This window comes from Rhineura floridana, chromosome 3 (assembly GCF_030035675.1).
Source record: "Rhineura floridana isolate rRhiFlo1 chromosome 3, rRhiFlo1.hap2, whole genome shotgun sequence".
NCBI classification, from domain to species: Eukaryota; Metazoa; Chordata; class Lepidosauria; order Squamata; family Rhineuridae; genus Rhineura; species Rhineura floridana.
In genome coordinates, this window is record NC_084482.1 from 137,276,327 (window position 1) to 137,300,181 (window position 23,855).

Here is a 23,855-nt window from a genome sequence, read left to right on the forward strand (position 1 = left end):
ATTGAAATGCAAAGGTGTAGTCAAAAACATGCTGGAAAACTTTTAAATCATAACAAATATGGAATGAAATAATTTCAGTTCAATTCTATTTCTCTTGAAAACCTTACATGGATAAAGTTTGGTTTAAAAGGTGACACTTCATTCAAAGAATCTGCACAAAGCTTATTTCATCACTTCCTAGCACACTCACTTTGTACAATATTTTATTTAGACTATTATCACACCTTTGCAATACCCCACTAATATCTTTTAGTGTCTCCATTTAAAAACATAGCAGACAGGTTGATAGCCAGTGGCATGCCAAGACCAATTTTGGGACAGGACCATAGCTCAGTGGTAGAGCACTTGCTTTGCATACAGAAGGTTCCAGTTCAATTCCCAGCATCTCCAGGTAGGGTTGTGAATGATTTGTTTCTGAAGCCCTAGAGAGTTGCTGCCAGTCAGTATAAATAATGGGTGGACTAATGGTCTGACTTGGTATAAAGCATTGATTTGAACCAGGATCTTCAGATTAAACTTTCTAGCCGCTAGATTCTAGCTCCAAGGCTTTCCGTTGAATCATCATGCACATAAGAAGAACATCAGCATCTTGTTTCCACAATGGCCAACCAGACCATGGAGGCTGGTCCAGTAGTGCAAGAGGGGTATGCCCCATCAACCTCAGTCTGCTCTCAGCCAGCCCCCACCTTCCTGCCTTCTAACTTAAAACCAGTCCAGGAGATGGCACTGGCTGTCAGCTTCTGCCTCCTCCTCCTTAGCAGTACCCTTGTAGAACTCAGCAGGAAAGAGGATGGGGACAAAACTAAAATTAGTTGGCTCTCCCTGTCAATGGCTCTGACCCTACCTGGTTGGCTCTCTGCCTGCCATCCTACCTGTCACAGTTGGCACCAGCTACCACTGCAACCAGGTCAGAGCTTGGAAAAGTTACTTTTTTGAACTACAACTCCCATCAGCCCCAGCCAGCATGGCCACTGGACTGGGCTGATGGGAGTTGTAGTTCAAAAAAGTAACTTTTCCAAGCTCTGAACCAGGTGCCTTTGGGAAGTACACAAGCAGGACATAAAGGCAATATTCCTCTCCAGCAAGGTAGCATGTAGCCATCAGGACTAGTATCCATTGATACTCTTCGCTTCTATGCTCGAAGTGAAGCTGAGCACATTGGCTTACCTGTAACTTTTAATTGCTAAAATAATTTTATTTTTTTGTTCCCCCACATTTTTCCATAGGTGGTATATGTGACTTGTAACTATTAGTTGCTAAAATAATGTATTTTCTTTTTCTCCCTTTGTTTTTCACAGGTTGTATATGTAACAGCTACATTCCCTTACATCATGCTTTTGATACTACTGATTCGAGGGGTAACACTACCTGGGGCATCTGAAGGGATAAAATTCTACTTGTACCCTGACTTATCTCGACTTTCGGACCCACAGGTAGGATTTATTTATTAAATTTATAGCCTGCCCTCCTCCCAGAAGGAGCCCAGGACAGGATATAAATCTGTATATGCATTTAGTGCATTGCTTTTTTCCATCATGTACCCACACTTTTGTTTTCTGTGTTTTTTCTTCAAGTTAAAGCAAAGGCTAAATCCCTGATATTTCAGCTTGATGTTAAGAATGAAGCTAGTTTGAAAACATTTGTACTGTATTTAGTTCAATTGTACCTAGAGAAGTAAAATTTCCAGAAAGTTTGAAACCATGGTAAAATACCATTTCCCTCTTTTCTTTCTGGGGGAAAAGACATTTGGGGTAAAGTTGAAATGTACTCAATAGTTCTTTTATGATCAAACCTACACTTGTTTTACTGCTTTAACAACACAAAATTAGTGTTTTCTGTGGTAAAAAATGAGGTGCCAGTACTCATACCTTGATAAAAGTGTTGAGATTATAAGCACAAAATGGTTGCTATGGGCAGCAAAAAAAAAAAAAGAGAGAGATGCTGGTATTCTGTTCTGTGAGTTCCATCACAAAAAAGCACTGCATAAAATGTATAACGTTTTACACAGTGCTTTTTTGTGATGGAACTCACCAGAACAGTTATAAATAACTTCACATATAAGATTGTACTATTTGCATATTAATAAAATAATGATTAATGATTTATGATGAAGATCACTGGATGACCTTGGGCCAGTCACTGCCTCTCAGCCTCATGAAAACCCTATTCATAGGGTCGCCGTAAGTTGGAATCGACTTGAAGACAGTACATTTACATTTTTTAGAGCAGTCCTATGTATATTTTCTTAGAAGTAAGACCCATTCATTTTATTTCCAAAGCAACTGTTGACATATAATCTTTTTAAAGCAAATTAGTTTAAATCAGTTTAATTCATGGCCCACCAGCAGCCACAGTTTGATCTCCCAATCTGATCTCTAGCTGTTGTTAGTCTCCCAACTCCCATCATCCCTAGCCAGTAGAGCCAATAGTCAGGGATGATGGGAGCTGGGAGTCCAAAAACAGAGGGCCGCAGGTTCCCCATTCCTGGAATAGTGGTATGAAGATATGTCACTCATCAGCAGGGATATTGTGGGCACTATGTAAAATACATCTGAGACTCAACAACCATTTTAAATTTCAATGGTTCCCTTATTTTGGGAAGAAATACATTTTTTCACAATATTAAAATAAGTGTGTGACAAACCAAGACATCAATCCCCACCTTTGTTTCAAAGTGGAACAGACTGGAAAGCACCTTGCTATTTATTTATTTATTAGCATTTATTACCTAACCTGCACCCAAATGTCCCAGGGTGGATTATAACAATTTTAAAATACACCATTAAAACAATTAAAAACAACCAAAATCACAAAATAAGGTGGATCATAAAAATATAAGTGTGATCACTATGTCCTCTTTCAACAGTTCCTAGGTCTGGATGAGGAAGAAACTGGTGTCTGTAGTGATCCGGGTGTGTGTGCTATTTTAGCACTCCGACCTTGACTATAGTTGGGCAAAGTCCAATAAGTAATTCCCACTTTGAAACCTCGTAGCCAGGGTGAATGGTTAGACACAGAGGCAGGGGCGTCACCAGCGGGGTGCGGGGGATGCGGGTCGCACCCAGGTGACACCATGGAGGGGGGTGACACCCAGAGCCGCCCCGCCCCTAGGCACCAGGAAGAAGTGGGGCAGGCAGACGCCTCAGAGGCCGGCAAGAAGAGTTGCCCCTGCACGCGGGGGTTGCCGTCTCTCTTCCCAAAGTGTCTCCCCCGTTTTGCTTTGCAGCGGGAGGCGGCAGCGGCAGGGAGGTGCAGGTGAGAGCTTTGCCAAACCACCGCCTCTTCTTCGCCTGGCCCCCTCATGGGCAGCCTCGCTTGCAGGGACAGAGGAAGATGCTCTGCTGGCCCCCTTGCAGAAGCTGCCGCCGCCGAGGAGCACCTTTTGATGAAGGGGGTCTATGGAGCACGCCATTCCCCATTGCTCAGCTGTGGTAGTCCGGGTAGGGCTTCCATTTGCCTCCCCCCACCCGAGGACCCACATGCGGGGGGGCTTAGGGAATTTCCTGAGTGAGGGCACCTCCTTTTTCTCCCCTCCCTGGGCAAAATCTGACCGGTGGTGGGTAAGAGCTCCACCCCACATCATCTCAAGGTCATTGAAGGGTAGTGGGGGGGGCTTTCACCAGGGCTTGCTTTCTTTAAACCCGGGAGAAATGACTAATGGGTAGAATGCCTACGGTTAGGAAGGAAGGAAATGTTGTCAAGTGGATTTCCAAGTTTACTTGTTTTCTTTGAAGTACAACTGACAGTGCATCTCAGTGCACATCTACTCAGAAGTAAGCCCCATTGAGGTCAGTGGGACTTACTCCCAGGTAAATGCATGCAGGACTGCAGCCAGGTAAGAAGCTAATCCCACCCCAAATATGGGGCCTGTTGGAACTACAATTGTGTGTGTGTGTTGCAGAGCAGAACTGTTGTGTTGTTCTGAAAAAAGGCATTCTTAAATATTTTGCTCTGGCTCATGCATTAAATCTTGTCTATTTAAAAAGACTTCTCATATTCCTTAGGAATATGAGAACATCCATAGCTCTTTTCCTCTCCTCTCTAATCCTTCATTTCCCATTGCTGATGTTTTCAGGGTACCTAAGCATTGAAAATAAGCCCGTTATTTTTTTCTTTAATTGCATCTTTCCTAAAGCTGCTTGCATACTTTTGCATTATAATTTTTTTAAAGGCAATAGGTCTCTTCCCCGCTTTTGCTGCAGTTAAAAAACAACACATTTTGACTTCTCGTCCCCCCTCCTCAATTTTTCCCCACAGAAGGTAGTCTCCCCCCTGCAGAACTGCAAGTTGCTTTATAAAGTATTATGCATCCCTTTTAATTGAAATGCACAGTATGCGACCAGCAACTCCATTAGTAGAATTCATTTAAATAGATGGCACTAAACATGCAAGATGGGGGGGGGAGGTTGAGAGAGCAAGACAGCTGGTAGGTAAGGTTTGACTGGCACGTGTGCACACGCACACACACACCAGCATAAGGAATTGGCCCACAAAATATTTGGGGGTTGAATGAAACGTTGACATACATAAAAATATAATATAAATTTGACATGCATAAAAATGTAAAATGTATCTGCAGTTACAGTGTGGAGGGAGGGGAGGAAATAATGTTCCACCCAAAGAAAATGTAAAGGGCCATGGAAGTAAAGTGTTACCGGAACAGCTTTGAGAAGACAACTGTTGCCAAGGTAGGAAAGGAAAGGGAGAGACAGAAAGAAGAGAGAGGGGTGGTGACATTCAGGGTATTTTAAAACACCCTTGGATTAAATGGGATGACATTCTAATCCCAGCTGGACTTCAGTAAAGCTGCAGTCTTGGTGGGTTATGAAATGATATTTTTCTCCATATGGTCTCTGTTGCAGCCTCCTGGATTGACAAAGTGCCCCTCTCCACCCCACCCCTTTGTTGTTGTTATATGCCTCCAAGTCGACTACAATTTATGGCGACCCTATGAATCAGCAACCTCCAAGAGCATCTGTCATGAACCACACTGTTCAGATCTTGTAAATTCAGGTCTGTGGCTTCCTTTATGGAATTAATCCATCTCTTGTTTGGTCTTCATCTTTTTCTACTCCTTTCTGTTTTTCCCAGCATTATTGTCTTCTCTACTGAATCATGTCTTCTCATTATGTGTCCAAAGTATGATAACCTCAGTTTCATCATTTTAGCTTCTAGTGACAGTTCTGGTTTAATTTGTTCTAACAGCCAATTATTTGTCTTTTTCGCAGTCCATGGTATGCGGAAAGCTCTCCTCCAACACCACATTTCAAAGGAGGTGATTTTTCTCTTATCCGCCTTTTTCACTGTCCAACTTTCATATCCATACATAGAGATTGGAAATACCATGGTCTGAATGATTCTGACTTTAGTGTTCAGTGATACCTCTTTGCACTTGAGGACCTTTTCTAGTTCTCTCACAGCTGCCCTCCCCAGTCCTAGCCTTCTTCTGATTTGTTGACTATTGTCTCCATTTTGGTTAATGACTGTGCCGAGGTATTGATAATCCTTGACAAGTTCAATGTTCTCATTGTCAACTGTAAAGTTACATAAATCTTCTGTTGTCATTACTTTAGTCTTTTTGACGTTCAGCTGTAGTCCTGCTTTTGTGCTTTCCTCTTTAACTTTCATCAGCATTCGTTTCAAATCATGAATGAATCTGTCATCCTGGCATCTCTTTTATAGAGTTCTTCAGTGTATTCCTTCCATCTTCCTTTTATTTTATCTCAGTCTGTCAGTGTGTTCCCCTGTGGATTATTCAGCATCCCTACTCTTGGTTTAAATTTCCCTTTCATTTCTCTAATCTTTTGAAACGGGGCAGAGCATCGTTGCTTTGCTCGCTTCCCTTTGCAAGGGCAGCAGCTGCTTGCACCAAGCCGGCTCCGGTGCGGGTGCAAGTCACATGTGCTCCTGATGCCAAACACACGCGCCACACACTTTTCACTTTAATCGGCTGTGCTTCCTGTCTTTGACCTCTCAGAAGCAGGGCAGACCCTTAAAAGCGAAAGTGCTTTTTTTCTTAACATGTTCCTTTAAACAAATGATTATGAGGATGATGAAATCACCTCTCTTTTTCTCATTGAAATGTTATCTGTGCATTAAAAAAAAAAGCTAAAAAGGTACCTCTGGGTTTCCTACGGGCCCATGTGTGTTTCAGTGGCACACATGGGCTTTATAAAATAGCCAGTGGAGAAATTGGGACAGGCCCAACTGGTCTCAGGATGCTTGTTACAGTTGCTTTTCTGAAGCTAAGCAGGAGCATAAATGAGTTCAAGGGAAAAAGTTGGGTGGAGGGCCTTTCATAAAATTCTAAATATTAAAGGCAGGTTGGAGCTAGGAAGTGTAACTGTCTTTTTCTAGTGTTGCACAGTGAGAAGACACTATTGAGAAAGGCACATAGGCAATAGCGTAGTGGCAAATTCAGAAGTGTAGGGTCCTTTCATGATAGTCACAGCCACTCCCCTCCCCTGCTTTTCGCTGCTGGGTTCAGAATGAGATCCTTGTTAATGCCTTCTCCCACAACAACAGACATCCCTAGGGGCCAATCTGCATGAAAGAGGAGTGTGTTAGATATTGAGAAGAGTCTTCTTAGTGGCTGACTCACCTTCTTTCACTCTTGATTGGCTCCAATCCACAGGAAAGGACAAGGAAGCATGTCAGAAGCCTCTTCTCAATGGCTAACACACTCCCCTTTTATGCAGATTGCCTCACAGCATACGTATTGGTGGCGGAGTCGCTCTATACGTGAAAGAAGGCATTGAATCCAGCAAGCTCGAAACCCCAAAAGAGCGGACTCCTCCACAGAATCGTTGTGGGTGGTGATACCGTGCCCCAGGAGGGACTTAATACTGGGAACGATCTATCGTCCCCCTGATCAAAATGCTCAGGGAGACCTTGAGATGAGATATGAAATTGAGGAAGCATCCAAACTGGGAAATGTGGTAGTAATGGGTGACTTCAACTACCCGGACATAGACTGGCCGCATATGTGTTCCAGTCATGACAAAGAAGCAAAGTTTCTAGATATTCTAAATGACTATTCCCTAGATCAGTTGGTCATGGAACCGACCAGAGGGACGGCAACCCTGGACTTAATCCTCAGTGGGGACCGGGACCCGGTGCGAGATGTAAGTGTTGTTGAACCGATTGGGAGCAGTGACCACAGTGCTATTAAATTAAACATACATGTAACTGGCCAATTGCCAAGAAAATCCAACACGGTCACATTTGACTTCAAAAGAGGAAACTTCACAAAAATGAGGGGATTGGTAAAAAGAAAGCTGAAAAACAAAGTCCAGAGGGTCAAATCACTCGAGAATGCTTGGAAGTTGTTTAAAAACACTCTATTAGAAGCTCAACTGGAGTGCATACCGCAGATCAGAAAAGGTACCGCCAGGGCCAAGAAGATGCCAGCATGGTTAACGAGCAAAGTCAAGGAAGCTCTTAGAGGCAAAAAGTCTTCCTTCAGAAAATGGAAGTCTTGTCCGAATGAAGAAAATAAAAAAGAACACAAACTCTGGCAAAAGAAATGCAAGAAGACAATAAGGGATGTAAAAAAAGAATTTGAGGAGCACATTGCTAAGAACATAAAAACCAACAACAAAAAATTCTATAAATACATTCAAAGCAGGAGACCATCTAGGGAGACAATTGGACCCTTGGATGATAAGGGAGTCAAAGGTGTACTAAAGAACGATAAGGAGATTGCAGAGAAGCTAAATGAATTCTTTGCATCTGTCTTCACAGTGGAAGATATAGGGCAGATCCCTGAACCTGAACTAACATTTGCAGGAAGGGATTCTGAGGAACTGAGACAAATAGTGGTAACGAGAGAGGAAGTTCTAAGCTTAATGGACAATATAAAAACTGACAAATCACCGGGCCCGGATGGAATCCACCCGAGAGTTCTCAAAGAACTCAAAGGTGAAATTGCTGATCTGCTAACTAAAATATGTAACTTGTCCCTCGGGTCCTCCTCTGTGCCTGAGGACTGGAAAGTGGCAAATGTAACGCCAATCTTCAAAAAGGGATCCAGGGGGGATCCCGGAAATTACAGGCCAGTTAGCTTAACTTCTGTCCCTGGAAAACTGGTAGAAAGTATGATTAAAGCTAGATTAACTAAGCACATAGAAGAACAAGCCTTGCTGAAGCAGAGCCAGCATGGCTTCTGCAAGGGAAAGTCCTGTCTCAGTAACCTATTAGAATTCTTTGAGAGTGTCAACAAGCATATAGATAGAGGTGATCCAGTGGACATAGTGTACTTAGACTTTCAAAAAGCGTTTGACAAGGTACCTCACCAAAGGCTTCTGAGGAAGCTTAGCAGTCATGGAATAAGAGGAGAGGTCCTCTTGTGGATAAGGAATTGGTTAAAAACAAGAAAGCAGAGAGTAGGAATAAACGGACAGTTGTCCCAATGGAGGGCTGTAGAAAGTGGAGTCCCTCAAGGATCGGTATTGGGACCTGTACTTTTCAACTTGTTCATTAATGACCTAGAATTAGGAGTGAGCAGTGAGGTGGCCAAGTTTGCTGACGACACTAAATTGTTCAGGGTTGTTAAAACAAAAAGGGATTGCGAAGAGCTCCAAAAAGACCTCTCCATACTGAGTGAATGGGTGGAAAAATGGCAAATGCAATTCAATATAAACAAGTGTAAAATTATGCATATTGGAGCAAAAAATCTTAATTTCACATATACGCTCATGGGGTCTGAACTGGCGGTGACCGACCAGGAGAGAGACCTCGGGGTTGTAGTGGACAGCACGATGAAAATGTCGACCCAGTGTGCGGCAGCTGTGAAAAAGGCAAATTCCATGCTAGCAATAATTAGGAAAGGTATTGAAAATAAAACAGCCGATATCATAATGCCGTTGTATAAATCTATGGTGCGGCCGCATTTGGAATACTGTGTACAGTTCTGGTCGCCTCATCTCAAAAAGGATATTCTAGAGTTGGAAAAGGTTCAGAAGAGGGCAACCAGAATGATCAAGGGGATGGAGCGACTCCCTTACGAGGAAAGGTTGCAGCATTTGGGGCTTTTTAGTTTAGAGAAAAGGCGGGTCAGAGGAGACATGATAGAAGTGTATAAAATTATGCATGGCATTGAGAAAGTGGATAGAGAAAAGTTCTTCTCCCTCTCTCATAATACTAGAACTCGTGGACATTCAAAGAAGCTGAATGTTGGAAGATTCAGGACAGACAAAAGGAAGTACTTCTTTACTCAGCGCATAGTTAAACTATGGAATTTGCTCCCACAAGGTGCAGTAATGGCCACCAGCTTGGATGGCTTTAAAAGAAGATTAGACAAATTCATGGAGGACAGGGCTATCAATGGCTACTAGCCATGATGGCTGTGCTGTGCCACCCTAGTCAGAGGCAGCATGCTTCTGAAAACCAGTTGCCGGAAGCCTCAGGAGGGGAGAGTGTTCTTGCACTCAGGTCCTGCTTGCGGGCTTCCCCCAGGCACCTGGTTGGCCACTGTGAGAACAGGATGCTGGACTAGATGGGCCACTGGCCTGATCCAGCAGGCTCTTCTTATGTTCTTATGTTCTTATGGAAACAAAGAGACCCTTCTGGGACCCTGCTCAGTAAGGGGTCTAAGACCCACCAGGACCCTGGACGACTACACCCCTGCACATAGGGGTGGCTGTCAGATTACAGCTACCATCATACCTAGACATGCAAGTTGGGGCTGATGGGATTTGGAGTCCATCCACATCTAGAGAACCACAGCTTAGCCACCCTGGCATAAAACAATCTATAGCTATCAGGGGGTTTGTATTCTCATTTCCGTTAGAGGGGATTCTCACATACCATCTCACCCCTTGATACCTCTCACCCATCTTTCCTGCTCTGTCCATTATTGCAGTAACAGGTTCTCCCAGACCATGCAATGGGTCCCTGGATTGTCAAGATTCTGTTGCTGACTCCTTTTCCCTGACCATTTAGAATCCTTTGAGAACATTCCATGATGTCACAACTGCTCAACCAATGGGGCAGGTGCCCTGTAGGCAAGAGGCAGACAACAGTTGACTGTTAGCGTACTTTGTCGTCACCAAGACACTCTTTCAAAGATGACATTTCTCTAACTTTATTCCAATGCAGGGGTCACCAAGTTTTTTAGACCAGTGGGCACATTTGGATGCTTGAGCAAGTGCCGTGGGCATTCTTTCCCTGCCTCCCCTCTCATTTCTTCTCTCCCCCTCCCCTGAATGACACACACACACACACACAAGTGGCAGAAAGAGAAAAAGTGCATGCACACACACACTCATGTGTCGCTTTTCCAAGGGTCAAATAATCAACCTGAGCCTTGAAAAGCACATAGAGGTAAGAGAGGAAGTAGGAAACTTCCTCCTTCAGTTCTCTCTCCTGGCTATGCTTAATAGATTTCTACCAACTTTTCCATCCTATGGAGCTTTGGAGGGCCCCACGCTTGGCGATATAGAGAAGCTGGGCTGCAGTGGGGTTTTTCCTGTATCTTCTTAATTTTGATGTAGTTCTTAAATGTTTTTACTTCGAATTCTATTGTTTTCTTACTGAATTTTCACTTTAACCACATGAAACTATGTATAAATGTAAATACATTTAGGCTGTGTGTATGATATTGTAATTTAAAGGTGTCATTTTAATTTTGCTAGTTGTTTATGTCACTACTATTGCCATTACATTCAGTGATATATGGGAATTACGATTTACGAGTAACATTAGTACAAAAACATTACTAAGGATTCTGTATGGTCTGGTACAGGAGGAGGTCCATGGGCGTGACACCATGAGTTACCTCACTGGGTGACACCAACCCTAGTGACGCCACTGCACAGAGGTTGAGGTCAGATTCTCTAACATGGTAAAAACTTAACCAGCTGCAGAATTCAAAATAAAAGAACAGATTCATTTAAATCACTATAAGAGAATGGAGGAAATACAAAGCTGTGATTAAAAAAAACAAGAAAACCTATATTCACCAACTGAACTATATCTTGCAGTTCTTATCAAAGTTTCTTCATCTGAGATGAATAACAGCATGGGTCATATCTGACCATTTGTAGAAGGCATTTCAAATGATAGAACCATTGGGGAAAACCTACTCAGGAAAGGGGCTTGATTAGTGGGGATACAAGGATCTGGTCAGATAGGGTTCAGGCTGGGTCAGGTTCTGCATATATGCACAGATGGCAATACGTAACATACTGTTTAACCCCTGGAAGTGGTGTTGGTGTAAACCTGAATACACTTTCCTCATTTGGATTTGGAGACGCACAACCTGTGTAGATGCTTGCTTTTGTGACAATGGAGATAGAAGTCTTTGGGCAGAAAGGAGGCATCTGAAAAGAAAGGGGGATTGGGCTCTGGGTTTTAGTTACAAAGCACTTGCTAATTGGAAGATTCTGGGTTTCATTCAATATCTGAGCATTTGGTGTACTATACACCACTTGTCAGGAAAGGACCTAAGAAGGAGTGGGGAGGTGAGGGAAAATGGAAGGCCATTGAAAGTGCTTTATTTTATCAAGCCTGACAGCCTAATAATCATTACTTCATCAAAACTAAAGGTTGTGATGGAATTAGATGGAGTCAAACATGTAATAGTGATAAAAGGGAGGTTATTTGTCAGTCTTCATTTCTCTATTTCAGTCTGATGACACACCTCTTTTGACAGGCTTTTGGAGGAGTGGTGGGGTGCAAAAGTCAGTTTTTTATAGTTGGATTTGTATGCAATTGATGAATAATTTAATACTACCCTTTTTATTCTCTGTGATATAATTGTTTCTATTGTATTGTTTAAGATTAGAGTGGATGTAAACCACTCTGTGGTCTATAGGCAAAGGGAGGTGGACAGAACTCTTTAAAATAATAAATTAAATAGTGAACTATAAAACATTCAGCAAAAATACATTTTAAGGTAATATAGCAATTCCTCAAGTTTCTTCCCTAGACTCTAATACTTCTGAAGCTACTAAAATATTGTTATGAGCATAGGGGTTGGAATGGATAATCCCTGTAGGTCCCTGTGATGTTCTTGCTTGTAGGGTAAAGTGCTGTTTATATAGAAGACATATGGTAAGTGGAGTGAAAGAGGAGGGGGGAGTACATGAGCAGTAGAATGCTGGATGATTGGCTGAGCGTTTGAATGGCTGGGAGTATAAATGGAAGAATGACAGTTGAATTTGTGTGGATGTCGGGAGTGTGGAGAAAGAGGTGTTTGAGGGTGGAGGTCAGGAGTGTGGAGAAAGAGGGAGTTGGAGTTCTGATTAATAATAAGTCAAGTACAAAACAGGAATAGATGAAACCATACGCTTGTGAAACATTCTAAAACTAATCTTGTTATTTCTGATATTTAATAAATACTTATTTGGTTTACCAAAGGCCTGATCCTTGGCTGGGGGATATACATACCAGAAGGAAGGGCAAGGTAATTACCAAGGCTGAACAGAAACAGTATCTAATGGTGGCAGCGGTGAAGGGAGGAATAATAACATTTCAAGTATCCAGAGCAACCCAGAGTTGTATGCGTTATCTATAAAGATACAAGGGGGTTGGGAACAGCATAAGCACGCAGTCACAAAAGTAACCAGCTAGAGAGAGACTGAGGCAAAGTCTCTGGGAGTATTGGTTATAGGACATGACTGGTGGTGCTGCCTAGCCGGGGGATCTAATGAGATCTGTGCTAGAGCCGAGTGAGAAACCATATAAAGGACGGTCCGGACTGGTGGTATCCCTGGTGGTGCCTAGTGAAAGGCAGTAGCCACAAGCAGGTCAGAACCTGACAGGGAGAACCAGGGGAAGGACGTCACAGTCCCCTTTCCAGCCTCTGATTGGAATCCTGTGCCTTGGGGCTGGCTCTGCTGGTCAGATGAATTTCTTTTGTTAAACAAATAGAATGGCCAGGTAGGATAATGCGTCTGTCAGTTGCCCAGCAACTGGTGAAATGGGCCAGGAAGACCCTTTTGTTATTGAAACTCTTCAGGAGAAGCCTCCCCCCCCCCTGGAGCCTAGGAGAGGCTTGTGTTGTTAGTTGTGTCTAGAGAAAGGCTGGTAATTGGAGGCAGGCAGAGAGACTGGCTCTCTGCACCATGGCATTTGGGGTGCCTCCTGTAACATTGATGGGGAAGCTGGATATTGGACTGCTGATGCCTCCTCCATCATAAGCTCCTCCATCATAAGCTCAGGTTGGAATGTGTGTAGATAAATAAACCATATTTCATAAAGACACCGCAGTCTCCGCTGGCCTTCTTCCCAAAGGAAACCAAACCCTGGATGAGCACAGGGACCCCGGAAATCTCACCGCTGGGAGATTGGGGAGGCGTGCAACACTGGTGTCAAGGGTGGGATTGTTTCCTGGGAGAAGCATTGGGAGCAAGGTGTGCCTGAGTTAAAATGGAGGGAGGAACAGCAACTCTCCTGGAACATATGAGATTGGTACTCCAGCAGCAAAGGCAACAAGAGCGCCAGGAGGACCAGCAACAGAGGCAAAAATAGCACCAGGAGGACCAGCAACAGAGGCAAAAATAGCACCAGGAGGACCAGCAACAGAGGCAAAAATAGCACCAGGAGGACCAGCAGCAGAGGCAAAAATAGCACCAGGAGGACCAGCAACAGAGGCAAAAATAGCGCCAGGAGGACCAGCAGCAGAGGCAAAAATAGCACCAGGAGGACCAGCAACAGAGGCAAAAATAGCGCCAGGAGGACCAGCAGCAGAGGCAAAAATAGCGCCAGGAGGACCAGCAACAGAGGCAAAAATAGCGCCAGGAGGACCAGCAACAGAGGCAAAAATAGCGCCAGGAGGACCAGCAGCAGAGGCAAAAATAGCACCAGGAGGACCAGCAACAGAGGCAAAAATAGCGCCAGGAGGACCAGCAACAGAGGCAAAAAGAATACCAGGAGGACCAGCAGCAAAGGCAGCAGGACCAACAACGACTGGAGGCCCAGATGCGGGGCTTCCAGAAGAAAGTTGATGAGGTGGATGAGAGACTGCTTAGCCTGGACTCTAGGGTGTTTGAGTCAGTAGCTGAAACCCAAAAAGCTTTAGCCAACTTGGAACTTGCCAACAGAGATGAAAATGAAAAGCTCCAGAAAGAATTGCGGGAACTGGAAAGGCAACTGCAGGAGGTGAAGCAAGAGTACCAACCCACCTTGGGAACGAGTGCCTGGGTGAGAGACCAGCAGCCAGCAACTGTGGGTAAGGAGTTTCCGGTCATAGACTTTTCTACCCCATGTGCTCCACGTAAGGACCTTGAGAGAAAGGGGCTGGTCACCACAGTTGGTGTGGTCCAAAAGCCCACTCTCTATGATGGAAAAATCTCCTGGGAAGCCTATCTCTCCCAGTTTGAAATAATTTCCCAAATAAACGGCTGGGATGAAGGACAGAGAGGAGGATTCCTCGCAGCCAACCTTAGCGGGCCAGCTCTGGTGGTCTTGCAGAATCTCCCATCTGAGAAAAGGCAGAGTTACCCAGACTTGGTGAAAGCCTTGGACCTACGGTTTGGGGCTGTGCACCAATCTGAGTTAGCCAGGACCCAGTTCAGGAGTCACAGGAGGAGGAAAGAAGAGGCCCTTCCTGAGTTTGCTGAAGAGTTGAGGTGCCTGGTGGGAATAGCGTACCGGGATGCCAATGAGGAGATGCAGGAGACCCTGGCAAAAGACCAGTTCCTCGATGGACAGAGTGATGTGGACTTCTGCATGAAGATCATGGAGCGGCATCCAAAGACCTTGCAAGAAGCAATAGAAGTTGCCACGGAGATAGAAGCATTCTATGCAGCTACCAGCACAAGTGGGAGGCAGCCTTCATGAGAAAGACCTTTGTAGGTAAGCATGCACCCTTTTCTAATGTGAATGGGGATGTGGAACCATCTGACCAAGCAGCTAATGTTTTAGACCGGTTAGAAGAGTTCCTAGATTTGGTTGAAAAACCTAGGGCAATTGGTAATGGCAAAGTGTTTAGGGGCAAGGTGCCACTTAGATGCTGGCACTGTGACAAAATTGGCCACAAAAAAGAGAACTGCTATCTTGCCAAGGGGAGCCAGGACAGAGGTTCGCAAGTGCCAAAAGACAATGAAGCAGGTCGGACAAACGGGGTGCCACCAAGCTGAAGGGGCAAAGCTTGGAGGGAGGAAGGGAGGCCCCACAAAGTGTGCCTAAATCTGGGCAATTGAACTATAATAATAGCAGCTTGGCAATTGATTGCAAAGTGGGTGGAGTGAAATGCACGGGGATACTAGATACGGAATCAAATATTACTGCTGTTCGATATGATATGGTAGGCATGTTCAGGAAGAAAGGGGCTCAGGCTGGGGAGACCACTTGGTCTCAGATGGAGATGGTAAACAGAACCCCAGCCCCTGTGAGGAAATAGGGAAGTGTGAGCATAAAGATTGGCCCAGCCCATTTGCAACATGTGATCTGGGAGGCAGACATTGTGGACCAGTTTATAATCGGCCTGGACCTGATGATGGCCACTGGCTGCATTGTAGACATTGTGCGAGATACCCTACAGATATGCTCTTTTGAGGTGCCTCTCAAAGATGTGGCTCAAGGTCAGCCAGCCCTTTGCAGGCGCCTGCTCTGTGGGGAGAGAATTATCCTTCCCCCAGAGCAGAGACCATTATTATGGCTCAATGCTCGGAGTGCTTTCCCCTGGGAGGGTCCTGGGGCTTGTTGGAAATGTGTCCAGACAGGCAGGAAATAGAGGGGATCTTGGCAGCTAAGGCTCTTGTGGATTTGGGACAGCCCAGGGTGCCAGTACGGCTTCTGAATGTTTCTGATGAGCCCCGGATGTTGAGGAAAGGCCTCATGGTTGCAAAATGTGAGCCTGTTCAATTGTTAGGGGTGGACAAGGAGCCCAGTTGGGAGGGGGACTGCATCAAAGAGGAGGTGTCCGAGTTTCTTACTGGGTTGTATCTGCGCAGTTCAGTGCATCTAAACGAGGAGCAGCAGATTGCCCTGAAGGGTTTTCTACTAAAGAACCAGGGCTTATTTTCAAAATCAGACACAGATATAGGGTGCACTTCACTGGTGCAACACAAGATTGATACAGGAAATAGTCATCCTATCAAACAGGCATCCCACAGATTACCTGTTGTAAAGTGGGAAGAGGTTTTACAGGCAATTAAAGACATGCATGATCAGGGGATAATTGAACCCTCCACCAGTCCTTGGGCCTCCCCTATTGTCCTTGTAAAACAAAAAAGATGGTAGCCTTAGATTCTGTGTGGACTACCGGAAGTTGAATGAAGCCACAATAAAAGACACCTACCCTCTGCTACGAATAGATGACACCTTAGATGCCGTGGCAGGAGCTGCATGGTCTTCCACACTAGATCTCAAAAGTGGATACTGGCAGGTGGAGATGGACCCTAAGGACAAGGAAAAATTTGCTTTCACAGCAGAGCAGGGGTTATGGCAGTTTACGGTGATGGCTTTTGGCTTGTGTAATGCTCCTACTACCTTGGAGAGGCTGATGGAGAGGGTGTTTTCTGGCTTACCCTTGTCAGCCTGCTTGCTGTATTTAGACGATATTCTAGTACATGCCAAGACATTTGATCAAGAGCTAACACACTTGCAGATGGTCTGTGACAAATTAAAGGGTGCCAATTTGAAACTGAATCCAAAGAAATGTAAGTTGTTCCAAAGAGAGGTTACCTACTTGGGGCATACCTTGAGTGAAAAAGGGATTGCAACAGACAAGGAGAAGACGGCTGCCATAGAGGACTGGCCTACCCCTAAGACTCTAACCAAGGTGCAAAGTTTTGTCGGGCTCTGTTCTTACTATCGAAGGTTCATCTGTGGGTTTGCTGATATAGCAAAACCTCTTCATGGGCTGGGAGAGAAGGGAAAGGCATTTCACTGGTCACCTGAATGTGACAAAGCTTTTCGAGAGTTGAAAAAGGCACTTGTGAATGCTTCAGTCTAAGCTTACCCATGCTTTGAGACCCCATTCATTTTAGACGCTGATGCCAGTGCTTATGGCATGGGTGCTGTGCTGTCACAGGAATGTGCTGGGCAGGAAAAGCCAGTTGCTTACTTCAGTAAGAGCTTGGCTACTGCAGAAAGAAACTATTGCACTACCCGCAAAGAGCTCCTTGCAGTTGTGAGGTCCATAGAACATTTTCACCATTATTTGTATGGGAGAAAGCTTGTCGTGAGAGCAGATCATTCATCCCTGCAATGGTTATTCTGATTCAAAAACCCTGAGCAAGGTGGCTACAGAAGCTGCAGGAATATGACTTTACCATCACCCACAGACCAGGTTTAAAGCATTCTAATGCACATGCATTATCCAGGCGGCCTTGCTGGCAGGACAACTGCAGCTACTGCCCAAGGCAGGAAAGCAAGGAGCTGGCTGCCTTGGAGGAGGAGAGAGGGCAAAAGCAGATGGAAGGCCCGGGCCTGTGGTTTGCAGAAGTACAACTACCCCTTCTGGAGAGACTGTGGTGCTACAGGGGTGGACCCTAGAGCAACTAAGGGTCTTACAGAGAGAAGACCCAGACATCAAGATTGTGTGTGAGTGGAAAGTCACCTCACAAATTCCCCCCCCCCGGGAAATGGTGTCCCGACTCAACACTACTGTGAAAGCCTTTTGGCCCCAATGGGAGAATCTAGCGCTTAGAGATGGCATATTGTACAGACGATGGGTAGAGCCCGTGGGGACTGGATATAGGTGGCAGCTGGTTGTGCCAACAAAACTAAAGAGAGAAGTGATGGTGTTGTTGTTGGCGTGTGTGCGTTGTTGTGTGAAACAGCATACATTACGTTGGAGTTAAGTTGAGCAAGAAACTTCTTCAGAGCATGTTAAGAGTCTTTATTGAAAGACATTAAGGCCAGAGGCTTAAGAGTAAATACATGTAGAGATTCTTCAGTCACCCCCCTTCTGGTACATCTCTCTCCATAGATAAACACAAAAGACAGCCTCTCAGCTCAGAGGCATAATTCAGAAGAACGACAATACATAGACTCTGTTACAACTTTCCCAGCTGTTATCTCCCGTTACCATGACAACCTGACTGACCTTCAAGCCTGCTCTCTCAGGCCAGACATGGCAGATAAGACTGCTTCTCAAAACACATGCTTGTAACTTTCCAGACCTGATGAAAACATCCTTAGGCAGTACGGCCTAATGCCAACAGTCCCCCTTTTTCATCATGTCTGTAAATCCATTACAACAATAACACATTTCTACAATACATCTTGCAATACATTTCAGTACATTGCATCATACATTTGCGGTTCAGTACAGTTCAAAATTACATCTCAGTACAGTTCAAAACTTTATTCACTCAAACTTTGGTTCAACACATGTCAAATAAAGTGTCTCAGGATCCATGTCTACAACTTTATTCATGCCAGGACTTGTTATTAATCCCACAGTAAATCTGTCAGGCGGTTTGCCTAAATTCGCTCTCGTGGAGCGTCTTAAAGGAACCAGAGCTTCGGCTCTCTCTGCCCCCCCCATTTGTGCTTGTGCTTGGCACAACCTGCGCAGGAGCTTCCATTTCCTCAGCTTTTCGTTTCTTTGATCTGCGTTTTCCAGAAATGAGCTCATTCAAAGCATCTCTGAGAGGTATTTGTGTACCTTCCACTTTAATGTCAACATCTGGCTTAAATTTCTGTGATTGTGTTCGTGTTTGTGTTTGTGTGTCATTTGTTCCTGTAAGAAGAACTGTCTCCCTTTGATCCCAAGGCTTTTCTGAGACTTTAATGCTTCTGCTCAGAATTAACTTCTGTGTTTCTGGACACCAAACTCTGTAATATGCATTCTGAAATCCCAAAACAAAACCTTGCTGTGCTCTGGGCGCAAGCTTGCCCCTCCTTTTTCCCTGTAGAATGTGGATCCAGCACCTTGCCCCGAATTTTTGAATGTGTTGTATTCTAGGCTTTCTGCCAGTAAGTTTCTCATAAGGAGACATTCCAATAGCACTGTGTAACACCCTGTTGTGAATGTAATTCGCATAAAGAATTGCTTCTGCCCAGAAAGAATTCCCTAAACTGCAATTCAGCAGCATGGCTCTCATTGCTTCCCCAAGCACCCTATTTTTTCTCTCAGCAGTTCCATTGGAAAACGGGCTGTGTGGAGCAGTGAAATTCTGGTTTATTCCCTTACTCTCCAGAAAGTCACTCAATGCTTTACTCGTAAACTCCTTGGTCCGAGCGTATAGCCCCCACCGTGACCAAGTGTTGAGTTTCGATTCTCTTAATGAACAGTTTCAGCTTCTGCTCAGCTTCACTTTTATGCTTTAACAGAAAAACATGACAAAATCTTGAAAGATCATCTACCAGTACCATGAAGAATTTCGCACCTCCTCATGAAGCATTTATTGGCCCTTCTAAATCAACATGTACTAGCTGGTAGGGAGCTGTTGTGGTTCTCTCAGCCTCCCGGTTTATTGGTGCAATAGTCATTTTAGCTTGATTACAAGAATCACAATCCATTAACTGTCCACAATCTTTTAAACGCATGTCTTCACTGTGCAAAGGGGTTTTCTTTATCGTGTCAAGGTTTGCATGCCCCAGCCTTTGATGCCATTCATGGACGCAGCCCTGATGTACCTGTACCTCAGCGTTTAACACAGCACACCCTGCTTGACTGCTCTTTATTACAAACTGTGAATCATTAAGGCTTCCCTGCATGCACACTTCATCTCCCCTCATTATAAAACATTGGTCTTTGTGGAACAAAATTGAATAATTACAACTCACCAGTTTGCTAACTGATAAAATATTATGAGCCAATTCCGGAACAAACAAACAGTCTGTCATTATTCCAAGCTTGTCAAATTTCACCAGACCTTTAGCTTTTACGGATTTCCATGATCCATCAGCAAGTAAAACAAAGTCTTTCACTTCTTCTGAAACGTAAAACAAACGTCTGTCTTTAATTAATATATGGCTTGCCCCGCTGTCGACAATAAAGTTAATTTGTTCCAAGTCTTTAGACTTCTGTTTACAAACAAAGTTCACACTTCCCTGCTTCAAGCCTCCGTCCCTGGAGTTTCGCTTGATTGCACAATCTTTACGGAGATGCCCACGAGCCCCACTGGCAAAACAAGACTTCAGCCGCTGCTGCTCCCGCTTGTTTTCCTGTCTGCTTTCGACAGCCTGCTCCGGTTCGGCACATTTCTCCTCCTTGCTTCTGACAGCTTCCACCGGCTGGGCTCTCTGCGCCTCCTGCCTTCGCTGCCATTCCTTGGACAAATCCTGCAACGCGTCCCACATCTGTTTTGCCGACGGCTCATCTCTCACACACATCAGTTGAGAATCCGATAGAGCCAAGATTATAAACGCCTGCGCCCTCTGGTCTCGACGCTTCCAGGCCGCGGTTGGTACCGCCGGGGTTTTTTCCTTAATCACGTCCCATAAATCTTCTGTTATCAGCAAAGCCCGCATCCTCGGCTTCCAGCTGCCATAATTCTTTTCATTAAGTCGTTCCATTGGCAAGCCTTCCCCAGACAGGTTTACAGCCATGTTGCTCACCTCCGTCTGGTTCAATCAATCAAGCTGCCCTCTCTGGAACTCCGTCTGCCGTTCAGACCAGCAACTTACTGCGGTGTAATGCGCTGTGGAGCGTAACCATCCTCTGCTACCACCGTTGGCGTGTGTGCGTTGTTGTGTGAAACAGCATACATTACGTTGGAGTTAAGTTGAGCAAGAAACTTCTTCAGAGCATGTTAAGAGTCTTTATTGAAAGACATTAAGGCCAGAGGCTTAAGAGTAAATACATGTAGAGATTCTTCAGTCACCTCCCTTCTGGTACATCTCTCTCCATAGATAAACACAAAAGACAGCCTCTCAGCTCAGAGGCATAATTCAGAAGAACGACAACACATAGACTCTGTTACAACTTTCCCAGCTGTTATCTCCCGTTACCATGACAACCTGACTGACCTTCAAGTCTGCTCTCTCAGGCCAGACATGGCAGATAAGACTGCTTCTCAAAACACATGCTTGTAACTTTCCAGACCTGATGAAAACATCCTTAGGCAGTACGGCCTAATGCCAACAGTTGTGTCATTATTTATTTATTTATTTATTTTTTAAAACTTATATACCGCCCAACTAGCAATAGCTCTCTGGGCAGTGAACATAGATACAATAAAATACAATATAATACAAAAACATCAGTCTAAAATCAAATTTCACAATCTAAAAACAGCAAAGGCTAAAATCAAATTACAAACATTACAATCATTAACAAAAAATTAAAATGCCTCGGAGTAGAGAAAGGTTTTAACCTGGCGCCGAAAGGATGATAGTGTCGGTGCCAGGCGAACCTCCTCGGGAAGACTATTCCATAGTTTGGGGGCCACCACTGCGAAGGCCCTTGATCTTGTCACCGCCCTCCGGGCCTCCCTATGAGTCGGGACCCGGAGGAGGGCCTTCGTAGCAGACCGTAGTGTATGAGCCGGTTCATAGCGGGAGAGGCGTTCCGACAGATATTGAGGTCCCGCGCCGTATAAGGCTTTATAGGTTAATACCAACACTTTGAATTTGGCCCGGAAGCGTATTGGAAGCCAGTGCAAGCAGGCCAAAACAGGTGTTATATGGTCAGACCGCTTCGTTCTTGTTGGCAGTCTGGCCGCCGCATTTTGCACCAGCTGTAGCTTCCGAACCGTCTTCAGAGGTAGCCCTACGTAGAGCGCATTACAGTAATCCAAACGTCATGATGCTAAAACGGCTGGACACTTTGGCATGGCAAAAACCATTGCCCGGGTAAGGGAGAATTTCTACTGGGTCAAGTGCAGGCAGGATGTGGACAACTGGTGCCGAAAGTGTGATGCTTGCATAGCAAAGAATGATGCCCCTAGGACAGGGAGAGCCCTAATGCAGCAATATCTGGTGGGCGTCGCAATGGAACATGTTGCAATAGATGTTCTAGGGCCCCTCCCAGAAATGGAGGCTGGCAACCGCTACATCTTAAGAACATAAGAACATAAGAAGAGCCTGCTGGATCAGGCCAGTGGCCCATCTAGTCCAGCATCCTGTTCTCACAGTGGCCAACCAGGTGCCTGGGGGAAGCCCGCAAGCAGGACCCGAGTGCAAGAACACTCTCCCCTCCTGAGGCTTCCGGCAACTGGTTTTCAGAAGCATGCTGCCTCTGACTAGGGTGGCACAGCACAGCCATCACGGCTAGTAGCCATTGATAGCCCTATCTTCCATGAATTTGTCTAATCTTCTTTTAAAGCCGTCCAAGCTGGTGGCCATTACTGCATCTTGTGGGAGCAAATTCCATAGTTTAACTATGCGCTGAGTAAAGAAGTACTTCCTTTTGTCTGTCCTGAACCTTCCAACATTCAGCTTCTTTGAATGTCCATGAGTTCTAGTATTATGAGAGAGGGAGAAGAACTTTTCTCTATCCACTTTCTCAGTGCCATGCATAATTTTATACACTTCTATCATGTCTCCTCTGACCCGCCTTTTCTCTAAACTAAAAAGCCCCAAATGCTGCAACCTTTCCTCGTAAGGGAGTCGCTCCATCCCCTTGATCATTCTGGTTGCCCTCTTCTGAACCTTTTCCAACTCTATAATATCCTTTTTGAGATGAGGTGACCAGAACTGTACACAGTATTCCAAATGCGGCCGCACCATAGATTTATACAATGGCATTATGATATCGGCTGTTTTATTTTCAATACCTTTCCTAATTATTGCTAGCATGGAATTTGCCTTTTTCACAGCTGCCGCACACTGGGTCGACATTTTCATCGTGCTGTCCACTACAACCCCGAGGTCTCTCTCCTGGTCGGTCACTGCCAGTTCAGACCCCATGAGCGTATATGTGAAATTAAGATTTTTTGCTCCAATATGCATAATTTTACACTTGTTTATATTGAATTGCATTTGCCATTTTTCTGCCCATTCACTCAGTTTGGAGAGGTCTTTTTGGAGCTCTTCACAATCCCTTTTTGTTTTAACAACCCTGAACAATTTAGTGTCATCAGCAAACTTGGCCACTTCACTGCTCACTCCTAATTCTAGCTCATTAATGAACAAGTTGAAAAGTACAGGTCTTGGTTGCAATGGATTATTTTACATGGTGGCCAGAGGCTTATGCCATAAAAAATCAGGAGGCTGTGATGGTGGCAAACACCTTGGTTGACAACTTGTTTTCAAAATTTGGGGTGCCTGGTGAATTACACTCTGATCAGGGTAGGAACTTTGAATCAGGAGTGTTCCAGAAAGTATGTGAAATTCTGGGAATCCACAAAACACGGACCACCCCCGCATATCCCCAATCATATGACATGGTGGAAAGGTTCAGCCGCACCCTGGGGGTACAACTGGCAACTTTTGTGCATCATCATCAAAGGGACTGTAATGAACACATCTCACTCCTTCTGATGGCATAAAGGACAGCAGTTAATGAAAGCACCAAGTGTACTCCAGCCCTTTTCATGTTTGGGCATGAGTTGAGGACTCCCACCCACCTGCTTTATGGCACCCCCGATGATGAGGGGGATAATGCAGACCCTTTGGACTATGTAGAAGGGTTGCAATATAAATTAGAGAAGGTGCACCCATTTGCAAGAGAAAATCTGAAGATTGCCTCAGACAGGATGAAACGCTTATATGATGTGAGGTCATATGGGGAAAGTTTTGTGAGCGGCAACCTAGTGTGGTTTTATAACCCAAAAAGGAAAAAGGGCAGGAGCCCTAAACTAGATAAACCTTGGGAAGGGCCATATATGGTTCTCAGAAAAATAAATGAGGTGGTCTACCAGATCCAGTTAGGCCCCAGGCACAAGCCCAAAATTATTCACAAGGACCACCTGCGGAGGTATCAAGGGAACAAAACATGTAACTGGTTCTTCCAGTCAACAGTGGGACTTCACCCAAGGAGCTTAGAAACAGAGCGACAGGTTCCGCCTGGG

The 23,855-nt window shown here is 44.8% G+C and overlaps 1 protein-coding gene across 1 annotated transcript in view; it reads left to right on the forward strand.

The window, feature by feature from the left end:
- SLC6A11 (solute carrier family 6 member 11) overlaps positions 1 to 23,855 on the forward strand; it is a 193,469-nt gene that overhangs the window by 88,612 nt on the left and 81,002 nt on the right. Inside the window, exon 7 of the mRNA XM_061621990.1 lies at positions 1,299 to 1,433. Within this exon, the coding sequence (XP_061477974.1) occupies positions 1,299 to 1,433 (135 nt within the window). The remainder of the gene's footprint in view (positions 1 to 1,298; positions 1,434 to 23,855) is intronic.